Source organism: Rhopilema esculentum, chromosome 14 (assembly GCF_057945365.1).
Source record: "Rhopilema esculentum isolate cy_ngs chromosome 14, ASM5794536v1, whole genome shotgun sequence".
Classification (NCBI taxonomy): domain Eukaryota; kingdom Metazoa; phylum Cnidaria; class Scyphozoa; order Rhizostomeae; family Rhizostomatidae; genus Rhopilema; species Rhopilema esculentum.
In genome coordinates, this window is record NC_142828.1 from 10,196,899 (window position 1) to 10,209,268 (window position 12,370).

The 12,370-nt window shown below is 36.5% G+C and overlaps 1 protein-coding gene across 2 annotated transcripts in view; it reads left to right on the plus strand.

Moving 5' to 3' along the window:
* Positions 1-1,107: 1,107 nt before the first annotated feature.
* The window catches only part of LOC135696042 (dynein axonemal heavy chain 6), a 42,257-nt gene continuing 30,994 nt past the window's right edge, over positions 1,108-12,370 (plus strand). Inside the window, exons 1-16 of one of the 2 annotated variants that reach the window (XM_065215305.2) lie at positions 1,108-1,641; positions 2,328-2,438; positions 2,829-3,188; positions 3,401-3,504; positions 4,259-4,321; positions 5,131-5,398; positions 5,561-5,681; positions 6,644-7,039; positions 7,297-7,517; positions 7,926-8,210; positions 8,500-8,622; positions 9,001-9,174; positions 9,282-9,500; positions 10,009-10,301; positions 11,200-11,438; positions 11,710-11,900. In XM_065215305.2, the coding sequence (XP_065071377.2) occupies positions 1,210-1,641; positions 2,328-2,438; positions 2,829-3,188; positions 3,401-3,504; positions 4,259-4,321; positions 5,131-5,398; positions 5,561-5,681; positions 6,644-7,039; positions 7,297-7,517; positions 7,926-8,210; positions 8,500-8,622; positions 9,001-9,174; positions 9,282-9,500; positions 10,009-10,301; positions 11,200-11,438; positions 11,710-11,900 (3,600 nt within the window). In that variant the 5' untranslated portion in view covers positions 1,108-1,209. Of the gene's footprint in view, positions 1,642-2,327; positions 2,439-2,828; positions 3,189-3,400; positions 3,505-4,258; positions 4,322-5,130; positions 5,399-5,560; positions 5,682-6,643; positions 7,040-7,296; positions 7,518-7,925; positions 8,211-8,499; positions 8,623-9,000; positions 9,175-9,281; positions 9,501-10,008; positions 10,302-11,199; positions 11,439-11,709; positions 11,901-12,370 lie in introns of those variants that run through there. The other variant, XM_065215306.2, reaches the window with a different exon arrangement.

Here is a 12,370-nt window from a genome sequence, read left to right on the forward strand (position 1 = left end):
ATTTTTGCACTGCCAGAATCAATTAAAAACAAAGCAGTTGAAGGCACCAAATGTTTCACAACGGTAAATACCTAAAAGTAAAAAACACTATTTTACTAAATGAAACCATCTGCTATTTGAGAATACCGACCTTGATAACGAAAAAACCCGCAAAGCAAAAATATGCGTATTCGAAGATAAAATTTTGCAATGATACTGAATACAATTTTGCTACATATTCGATTCGACTTTAGCATTATCCTTTTATCTTTTCTTTCCATTTTGTTTTTCATTCTAAGTCTGCAAATTGACGTGTTATCATTGATGCAAGCAAGTAAACAATTCTAGTGGTTTTTGCGTTGGGTTGAAGTTACAAAATCCATTTTTTAATGCGATGTGCTGACAATGCCTAGAGAAGTATGACAAAGGCGCCATATTTTCAAACTTTATTGAAGTGCCAAAATTTTCGAATTTTTCAAGGCGTAGCCAAAGGAAGCAAAATCTTTTTTCTGGCTTTTGAGAAAATTAAACCATAATATTTTTCTTATTTTAAAGTAATTTTTCTGTTGCAATCTTTCAATCAGTCTTTCAATCGTTTGCAAAATATACATCCATAGCTTTGATGTTTCTTTCTTCAATTGCTGGCATCGATTGCCTGTTTTAGGGCGTTTCAATACTTACAGTTATTGCGGGCAAATCGTTAGAGGTCCTATCCAGAAATTTCGTGCACTGTCACTTTTGTCGCACTCTATGCTAGTAGTTTGCAACAGTATGGGACTTCCAACTGGCACTATCTTCTGTGGCGCTTCGCAAGGCTCCTATTTAGGTCCACCACACTTTCTGAACTAAATTTATAATGATAAACTTGCCTTGAAAAATTGCAAAGTAATGATGTAGCATATCATATTCCGCTAAGAACATGGCAGGTCCTACGTTTAACGCACTTCTTAGGCTCGCAAAGAAAAAATCAATTTATTGGCAAAAATTCATTGTCATCTAAGAAGAACATTATGGAAAAGCCCTCTCATAGGGTCTCGCGACGACGGCAACCTCCCATACCATTTTTTTTGTCTTTACTTCTTCTCAATGAAGTATCTTCCTGTTGCCTAGTGACTCGCGGAGACGAGGTTGTCCAGGAAACAACAAACCGCCAAAAGAGCAATGGCCTAAATCAGTGCAGATCATGAAAAGTAGTAGCAGATTAAGATAGTATTGCAAAGGGGGTGAAATATGGAGGGGGATGAAGAATTTCTGGTCCCGCAGAATTCTTTTGCTGATGAGAGAGATTTCACCAATACTCCGAAATCGCGGAAAGCGACTTTAAACTCTTTGGCAACGTCAACATCTTATAATTACTCGAAAGAAGGAAGTGATAGCAGACTAGCAAGAACACCAGCGCAGTCATTTAAATCTAGAACAAACGATACTTTGTTGCAAGAACGGTCCATCACTCAGCTAAGTGGGACTTCACTAACAGCTAACACATCTAATATTTCTCAGAAAGTCTCCTCTAACCAAATACTCTATGACATGTCAATGCTCCGTAGTGGCCATTCTGCTATGCATGAACTGAAGTCGCGTTTATATAATCGCCCAGTTGACAGTGAAGTCTTCAAAACTCTGAACAACAATGGAAGTTCAAACACAAATTTAAAAAGCAAGGTAAATTTGTCTCCCCTTGTGTATATAATGTTTTGACAGGCACCAAATTGATGATAAGATGCAGTCATTACTCCAACTGGATTGAAATTAGAAACCCAAATTAAACATACACTTAGCATCAAAATCAAACTTAGCATTTGCAGTCATTGCTGCTTTAAATACACATCCTTAAGACTTCCTTTACACATCCTTTAAATATCGCTGGATGCATTGACTAGTTATTATGCACTAGAGGGATGGAGGAAAAGGGGTCTCCAGATCCCATTTTTTGACAAAGTGGGTGAATCATTCTTATTTTCCAAATTCCAGCCCCTCTGAGGATGTCCTGGAAACCAATTTGACCTTTTTTAGGCATTTATTTTGTTTTGAGAATGTTTGATTCAGGATGCTTTGATTCTGTTGCCTTAGTAAAATTTTAAAACTTTGGTGTCACCTTGTTTTTCCCTTAAGAATAAACATTCTAGGACTTCCTTTTCCTAAAATTTGGGGCATGAAAAATTTGTTTTTGTTGAGGCAAGATCCTAAATTGTTTGCAAATTAATTTTTGAAATGTGTACTATTATATATTTCTGAAGCAAGGCAACAATTGTTTGGCCTTGGGGATTGTATTCTTGTTTCTAATGAAACCAAAATCTCTGTCAGATGGGCTCAAAGTTTAGCTGAATTGTTTGCTTTTCATCTTTTAGAGCCTACCACACCCTCCAACAAATGCATCTCCATCTAAAGTTCCATACAAAACTATGATGCTGAAGAAAAAACAAGTTAAGCCTGAGACAGTACCAGATGAACAATCAGTAGTATGCTTACTGTTATGTTTTTTGTATTTTTGATGTCCTATCTCTAACAGCCAAGATTTTTTGTATGATGTTCATGGTTGGAAAAATTTTTTTGTATGTCAATTGATGATACAGCACATGCTGGCTAATTATTGTTTACCTGGAAGAACTATGCCCTTTGTAATTTTAAATGCTCTGTGAATTACTCACAGCGTGCATTGATATTTCAACAAGCCCTTTTTTTCAATCAATGACAGACACTTTGAATTTTTAATTAATAAACATTATTTGAGACCAAAAGATCAAACAACCATCTTATCTACAAACCCATGATGGCAATTATCCTTCATTTTTAGAAACATCTAGCTGTGTTTCTACTAAAACACTTTTTTTGTAATTTTCTACTTTTAGGAAGAAAATTTTGCTCAAACCAAACCTCTCAAAGATGAAAATAACAGAGACCCCAAACAGTGGAAGGAGGAATGTGCTGAAAATTTTCCAAATGAGATTTTACTTATCATTTATGATCTAAGAAAGCGGCTTGGCTGGCCTTGTAAAGGCATTGAACTAGGAGAAATGCCAGTAGCAAAAAAGACAATTGATACAACAGAAAAAGAGTTGAAAGACGATGGAGAATTTAGGTACTGTATTGACAGAGACCATAGAAAGCCAAAGTCAAGATACAATCCATATGATTTGGTAACCACAAAGCCAGATATAATTAAAAAGAGTGATAGATATTTCACTGTTACAGCTACCTATGTTACTATGGTATGTATTTCAACCTTTATTGATTATTTTCAAAATGTCTCAACAAATGGCTAACTGCTTCTAGAGATGACTAAAGAATCCATTCAGTGGACTCCTATTTAACCATGTTAAAAATAAACATATTATTTTTCCTCAGATTTGCACATAACTTTATAAACATTCCTTCTTGTTTTTGCATGCGAGACTTGAAAGTTTTCTTATTTTTATTTTAGGTGAGAAAGGGAGTAGAAGCAGAAGTATCACCTGTTTTAGATTGGCTTAAAGAAAGAAAGCTATTTTTCAGCATCTACAAGATACCTTTCTTCGATCAGTTCAGGTAAATTTCTTTAATCAACTAGAGAATGCCATTCAGGGCTGTTACTTCTGGGAGGGAGAGGGGGAAAGGCCTGTATTTTTGCGTATAGTTTTAACCAATAAGATTATGAAATATATTTTTCATTTTATCAAACTTTTTGCTGTAATTGAAATTTTAAATTTGGTCCCTCTTCCAATTTTTTGTGAAAATTACTGCCCTGCATTAGGTTATGCTAAAGGGACAATCAGTTATGTCTTGTTGAAAAGAATACCAGCAGTCATAATTCAACTCTTTTAATAAGTTTGAGGATTGATCAAGTTTATCGTACCATCAAGAAACTGTGAGAATAAGAGTTATTGTAACTCTCTTGCTGGCTATGTCGAAATTGAGCTCTGTTTAAGTAAAATTTGTATACATGCCCTTCTTCATCTCACATTACTTTTGATCTACATCTGGATGTAAATTTTTGCTTACCTTTTTCCATCATCCGACGTTTATCCTCTAAGGAGAATCAGGTGGAAAGTATGTGCGCATGTCATATTTCCGCTCTTTCTTTCTATTTTCAAATTTTCCGGTACCAAAGGCTTCTTTAACATATATGTCGAAATTTTGATGTTCTAAGATGCAAGTCACTGGTGAGTTCACTCATCGTATTGTAACTATATGCAACCGTAACATTACTGGACTTAATTGATTCCTGTAATTTACAGAAACTCATTTTCAAAGTTAAAAACACAAACAATTTAGCATGATAATTTTTTGTGATGTGTTGTAGGATTCGGAAAACTTTCCTAAACTGGAAAAAAAATGTTCGATCAGCTAGAAACACAGAAAGCAAGTGAGTGTCATTTTGCTTCTTTTTTGTGGAGCCACGTAACGCATTGCCCCATCATTTCAATTTTGATTTCATTTTCTTAGATGACTGCGTTGTATTTTGAATACAAGGTGCAATATAAGGTAGATCGTTAACTGAATCGATGAATATTCTTTGTGACAATGTCGTGATATTTTTATGCACAGACATACCTGCTTGCAACGAAAACCAAAAATTTTCCCTTACTTTACTGAGAGAAAATGTGAGCGAGTGACAGGGCTAGAATAGGCCTCCAGTCTCCGACCAGCGACAACCGTTTCTCCCGACCTTCCAGTTGCGATTATGTTGACTCTATCTGCTTCCAGATTGCTCAAAGCGTTGAAATTATAGCTCATTATCTGTAAATTATAACTCATCAATTTTAACCTTCTAGAAATAGCTCGATGGCTAATGCTGCTAATGATTGACGTACCTTGAAATTTAAGACATCTTACTAGCCTTTTCCGGATAATAATTTAACAATGTTTGACAATTCATTTTGATCGGATGTCTGATTTGTCAAGTTTGTCAAGCAGAGCCATTCAGAGCTTCAGAGAGATATTAACGTAAGGGTCTGACCAATATTTCTTCAAGTCTTGTTTTTTTCTAAGCTCGGGATTTTCCGCTATAATTCGAAACCAAGTACTTCCCGTTTTTTGAAGGTAATAAATATTTGGTCAGTATATGCTGTATCTATTCAGAAATTTTTTATCCTTTCTGTCAATTCCAAAGTTTTTATTATTCTTTTAGTTGATGATGCGTGTACCACAAATCCTTATCTTTCTTTTAAATAGATTCTTTCTTGCTGATTCCCTGCTGATATCAAACGGCATTTTCCAAACAGCCTTGCTGCGAATAAGATCCCTCTGCGAGGACGCTTGTAGCAGTGGCAGTGGCAAATCGAATGAAGAAGATAAGATCACACTTCTTGATACCGAATGGTACAACACCATGGTCCTAGGAACCTTTTGCGAACGACAGCGCAGTCGAGTGGTTTCATCGACTAAGAAACTGGCTGCACTTCGGAAAAAAGTCGTTGAAATCGTTACAGATGCTTGTGAGGTGAGGGTCTAACAGTACTTTTTTTTATTTCCTTGGTTAATTTGATTTGAACTGAAACGCGTGCGAACTGAAACTCACGAAAAGGTCTAAAAAATTCTCCATTCTATTCTATTCCATTTTTCAAAAATGCTGTTTAGATTCAATTATTTTTTCTTGTTGCAGAAAGTAGTCCAGCTGGAAAAAGAACGCATTGAAGCGACTAGAAAAGATATCGTAGACAATTCAAACAAAAAGTTCACTGGCAACACAAAAGCAAAAGCCAAGTCTTTGCAGCTTACGAAAGGTATTTGTCCTTTCATTGCCTTTTGAGACTTTTTTTAATGTTTCTCTACAATTTTTTTATAAATGGGTTTGAAAAAAGCAAATACTTTGAAACATACTCAAGTTTTTTGTCTGACATTCATTAGAGTATAAAACGTTAAAACATGGATCGAAAACTCTACGCTAGAAAGTAAATATACCCAGTTGTGGATCGAAATAGGCCAATCAAAAAGACGAGTACGTGACTGTTAAAGTTACCCACTCAGTGCCGCTTCCCCATTGAAAATATTACTAATGAAGACTAAAGATGCAAATGAACTCCTTCTGTTTACACAATAGCGGCTGTTTCATGACTGTTTAGATAGATTCCAAAACTGATTTCCTATTGAAAATGTCGCAGATGTAGTTCTAAGGTGAAAACGAACTCCAGTTTTGGAACCTATCGTCATTTTTTTAAAGCCATTTTTAAATTCTCTACCACAAGAAGATTTTCTTACAACGGTTTGTGTTACTGCCTAATAACAGTTTCCTGCATCTCTTTTTTATAGCTTGTTTGAAAGCAAACGTGCCAAACGTGGTATTTTGTATTCGAATCGCTTTCATTTGTTGTGTCTTAGCTTTGCTTAAGTTCTCTTCACCTAAAAGCGAAAGTTTGAAATACTATAAAGTTATTGCTATTCATATCCATTTGTTCCATTTGTTTTCTATGTAAGAAATGTATTAGGCCTACCTAGATAGACCAAGTGTTAAAAACTGCAAACGTTTACCAGTAGGCTCTTGCATTGGTTGCTGTCGTCTTAATGGGTTGATACTGCAAGCTTTATAAAAGTACCAGTTTGTTACACAAATATAGCTGGCATGGGAAAAATACGGAGTCCGTTGACATTTTAACATTTTCTATACCATGTATCAGGTTATGAGGTTTTGATCTATATATTGCCTTGTTCATTGATAATCAGATTTATGCTAAAAAATTTTTTTCAGAAAAATACGGCATAGGAGACGCAACAGACAAATCCAAGAAGAGCAAAGAATCTGAGAAGAACAAAAACCCGTACAAGTACACCAAATTGGCGGAATGGCGCACCGTTCGCCAAAGGCTTCGTTCGTTTATTCGCTGTGTGGATTTCATGGTAATGGAGCTGCTAAAAAGACTGGTGACTGTCTCGGTATCCAACTTAATTGGGCAGATTGAAGCGTCCGTCAACATGAATAAACGACCGAAATCTAGGGCCATTGATTGGAATGAAAAGAAAAGAACCAGATTCAGAGATCTGGTGGATATTTTGAAAATTGAATCAAGCATAACCTCTGCCATGTTTGAGTTGGACCTTGTACTTGAAGAGAAAAGGAATTATTCCGCAAAAGCAAAATCCCCAGGTATTTTTATGACAAGATCTTTTTAGCACCATTGCCTTAGAAATCGCGTTTACTGCTTCTAAATTGACCTTTTGTCTATAAAACACCCTTTGAGAAGCCTGTTAATTTTTCTATCTGTTCGTTTGTCAGTATATCTTACTGAGAGAGATTCAATATTGCACATTCTTTTAAGGCCTCTTAAGTGTCAACATTATAAAGATATATCTAGAACTGAATTTAATCGAGAGCTGTCTTCTCTGACTTGGATTTTTTTGAAGATTTGCAAAAGACAGTAAGGAAAGGTGTTCACTTTTCATCGCTCTCCGATGCAACTATTGCTGAGGAGGAGGAGTCAAGTTCTTCATTTGAAGAAGATTATGATGAAATGTCTTCACAATCTTCCTTCAACGATGGCAACGATGCGATAGAGAAAAGCCACTCTAAACTTTCAATGCGTTCAATAAAGATCTCAGTTGTGCAGCTTTCACCAAACTATCAGGTCAATATTCTTATCCTTTAGTCTCCAATTTTCTAAATGTAGCTCTCTATTTCAGCACTTATCTCAATCTATTTGCTAATTAACGCTATGGTGTATAGAGCAGAAAGGTTCTAAGTTGCAAATCGTCAGGCAACTGTTTAATTTGCCAATTTATACCGATATCTTGCATTCATTCAAGATTGGGTGATTTCGATCATCTTTACTGTTGCTCACGACAGTGTGCATTTTGCTCTTTGAAATAACAGCTTCCAAACTGGATATTTTATTCATAAGGAAAGAACCTGATGTCAAGCCTATTAGCAGCTATTCTCTCTTTCCTCTCAGCCTTCCTTCGTTCTATCAAATGCTTGATCATGTCAGCGGGTCTGTATTTGATGTGTTGCCTTCATAATAATCTTGCCTTTTCAGGATTTTGAATCACAACTTCTGGACGTAATATACCAGTTTGAGCAATCAATTACGTCATTCACGAGCTTACTGAAAGAGCCTGGTTTGCAACAATTTATTGATGAAAGAGAGACTATTCTTATCTTAGAATGTGATAAAGAGGCGATGGAGTTAAGCCGCTCGCATGAGAAGCCTTGGCCGAGTGTCGAGCTGCTCTTTGGCTCCGATGATGAATACCAAAGATACATTGCAGATATTGTGCAGCATATTTCTGTGGAGATAAGAAATGTGGAGGAGTATGCTGATGTAAGTATATGTTTGGCTGTTAATTCCAGTTTCATCATTATTGGCTCCCAGATTTTGTATTTTCGTATATCTAGGCCTTTATGCGTAGGTATAAGCAGTTCAAACGCGCAGTATTTGAGTTAATTATCTAACATCAAAAAAGTATGGTATAATTATTGCTTCAAAAAGAATGGTAGATTTTTTAATGTCAAGCTTACTTGTGAACTTGTGAAAGACAAAATCATCGAATGAATTAGTTTGTAGTTCTACATCTACCTTGGTTTTCATAACGATATTTTGTGCCATGTAGATGTTTGTTGATTTCTGCAATATGGTCGACACAGCAAGTAAAGTAAATGTGGAGAGGGCTCTGCAAAGGCAAGTATGGAGCGCTGATCAGTTCAATGCAGTACTTGGCCAATTCACAGATCAGGTATGCAAACATATCTGTCGGTATCTGTTACCTAAATAAAAAATAAAAATTTTGAATAAGAAACGTAACTAGTATAAACCTGTATTCATAACAAGTTCACTGTATAGCAATACATTGATAATGAATAACAGGTGATTGTAAAAATTCAGAAAACATTTTAAATGGGGAGGGGGGGATGGCGAGGATGGTGGTAGATGCTGCATTGTTGATACTCGAAGCAAAACACTCATCTTTCTTCAAGTTGGAAAGAGGATGATAAAGGTCTCCTCTGCTGAAATGTGCCAAAACTAAGAATTATGGAAATAGTCACAGGCAATTCCAGTCGTCTTTCGATTCTGACTTGTTTTACTCATGATCGGATTTTTCCCTTGCCTTAAGATATCTGCAATGAGCAGCATGGCTGACGAAAAGAGAGTCGGTATGTTCTTGGTGAAATCAGTGAAGTTTAGAGAATCCTGCTTGCCATACCCACAAGGAATTGTTGCTGCCGTTAGTCACCATCTTCCGCAAATATCTTGTTCAAGGAATGAGGCTCTGCTCAAAGTGATCAAGGTAGTTATTACTCGGAATTCCTTTTTATTTATATGTTTCATTTAAAATTGTTTCTCTTTCTGCCAAGACGTCAATTTTCTGATTTTTTTCCGTTCTATATTCCCCAGAGCTCTGAACTAAAACTTGAAAGGACACCGTTCACTGTCGAAGATTTCGTCGAGCATCTTGCTTTCTTGGCACGCATGTCCAACGAAGTGCCATCTTTAGACAAAGAGTTCAAAGTAGTTTCTGGATTGTTTCAAATTGCCATCAAATTCTCCCTGGATTTTAGTGCAGAAGAATGGGCTCTTTACAGAACCCTTGGTCCTAGTTTTACCCAACTCAAGGTTTGTTCGATATTCTTATTAAATTGTCCTCCGTTTTTTTTGCATTTGCTTCAATTTTCTTTGATTAAAACCCCGAATTGTGTTGATTGATAGGTTTATTTCCAGTTGATTTGCCTGAATTTCTGCTATTGTAAGTGTTTCCCAAGCATTAGACCAGTTACTATTGCGATAACTTCCAATGTGGCACAAGATGTAACGATAAGGGCAGTGTAAAAAGGGTAAGTATCTTGGTTCAAATTATTACTCTTTCAACAGTTGTAATGCACCTTTTGGAAAGATGTGCTCACTAACTTACGGTTAATTTGTACGTGAACTCGCATGATCCCCTCTGAGAAATCTTGAATATCTGTTGTCAGAATGCGTAAGGCTCCAGTAAATAATCTTCGTTTAGGCACATGTACTTCATAAGATCACTAAAGAATCTGAAAATGCCTGATTTTGTTTGATCTTTTTATCAGGCAACATATCTTTATTGACCTGTTCTATATCTCAAATTTATATTTATTAGGCAACGATTCTTTACTGCGAGGCAAAAAAAGACGAACATATACAAAAATTCATGAAAGATCTCAAGAACATGGTCGCTGAATTGAGAAAGTATTTGCACAACGTCAAGAACAAGGTGCGCTCCCCAGTGCTTCTCGATGAAGACGTGGTGCCACAAGCTGCTATGGAAAACATTACAATGTTGATGGAAGATGTTGAACTGATTGGCCAAAGATCCCGAAATTATGCAAGCTATCAAGATAGATTTGGTGATGCCCTGTCGACAGCCGTCAAAAAGAGATCGCTTATGCTAGAGTAAGTTTCATTTGCTAAGGAACTTTAGAAATGTCTGTAAGTGTAATAGGAGGCTTTTACAAGGCCCATCCGCAAAAAATAGCTATTAGAGGGCTAACTGTATAATAAAGTAAGATTATGGTGTCCTCCTCCTCCCCGCGTACCACGCAAAGCTCATAAGACCCACGAAATGTACCCAGCAATACATAGGCTCGGAATTCATCTTAATCGACGTTCTGCAAAGAAGAAAATTGTATTTTAGTTATTAGACTTCCAGTAGGCCATTCTCGGTTGATGTGTTGGGATCATTTGTCCCTTGTTTTTTTGCTTCTAATACAGTGACTTGGCCACCTCTACATACCAAAGTCATTTTTTGGACTCTGTATAAACTGGTTGGAAAAACCCATTAGGTTCTTAAGCTTTCAACTTTTAGGATATTCATGGTTCTATGTGTTTAATACTCAAAGAAGTAAATCCCGCACAGAAGAACCAAGTAATTCAAGACATAAAGGCTGCCCCTCTATGTTTTACATCTATTTCCCCTGAACATCTATTTTCATATGGCAACTCTGTCGTCAGGCATCATCCCCAAAGTTCAGCGCAAAATGTCCCTTTTAAATGAGAACCTTTGTAAGAAGCTTCCCCATATGCACCAGACCCAACAATAGTGGTGCACTTGAACCAGTAGATTCTTCTTTTAAGGTCTTTGCTCTAGTAGATACTGAAAACACCGAACATCGATTGTGATATTGCTCCAGTTTCATCTCAATTAAGGTTTACTCTTAAGTCTTCTTAAGTACTTTATGATGAAGTAATGATTAACCATTTAGAGTAAGTCAGAGAACCAAAATCCAAAATACATTGGTTTTGCTATTGGCAAACAACGTTGGTAATGATGATACGTGTCATATTTTTTTAGGGAGACTGGTTACGGCATTTCTGATCCGAACCTGAACTCTGCCTCAGTTTCCGCTCTTCAAAACGATTTATCAGAAGTGGAACGTGATCTGACCCTGCGAAAATTGTTATGGGAATCGATGGAAGAATGGGAGGTGCTTGTCAACCAATGGAAATCCACGCATTTTGACGCTCTAGCTGTTGATGATGTTCAGAAAGACGTCACAAGATTCGTGCAAACTGTATTCCTTTTGGAGAAAGGTCCGTTAATGACGTCACTTTACAATTTTATCCTGCTTTATCGTGGTTGAAAGGAGATTAGCATTTAACACCGTTCTACATAAGGAGGCTTGCTTGTTTATGACTAGCTGTTTGATAGCCTAGAAATGGTTCTTTCTGTAGTCATTTTGTGCCATATGTTTGTGTAAATTAACTTGCCAACTTGCTATTTTGTCCTACATGAAGATTTATTAATTGACTCCCTGGCTATTTGAGAAATTTCTTGGCCTTTTAACATGCAGTTCTATGCTAGGTCTTCCACCGAATCCAGTTGTTCCAAAATTAAAGAAGAAGGTCATGAAGTTTAAGCAGGGTATGCCCGTTATTAGTAGCTTGCGAAACACAGCCCTTCGGGAAAGGCATTGGAATGAAATACAAGAAATCATTGGCACCAAAGTAGTGAGAGACAAGTTGTTTACATTGGGTGATTTGTTACAGTTAAAGGTTAGTCTCTAAACTAATTTATATTACAATAGCGTATAGTTACAGTGAATGCCCACAAGATATTATTATCAAAAACAATTTTATTTACTTTAGTGTGTTAACCGAAAAGGTAGATGCTGGGTGATTAAGCAATTAAATTCTGGTTTTATATTTCATAATTTATTCAGCAGCGTAAAAGGAGATGTAGGTGGTTTACGTCCGCGGATTCATTTGAATTTTCTGTTGATCGAATTCAAGTACTATAAAGATACGTAGTATATCCATAGCTACGATTTGTGTTTTTTATTCTTGGTAAAGAATTCTTGCAAAGGATATTATTCCAATGTCCCAGTGCTGTTTAATAGAAATGCCAGCCAAATATCAGACGGTGACGAAAAGCGAAACATTCTGTGAAAAATGTAGGACCTATGTGTGATAATTTGCTTAAAGAATAGGGGCTAATTTTGGAGGGATCATTCGAAGAAGGGGGC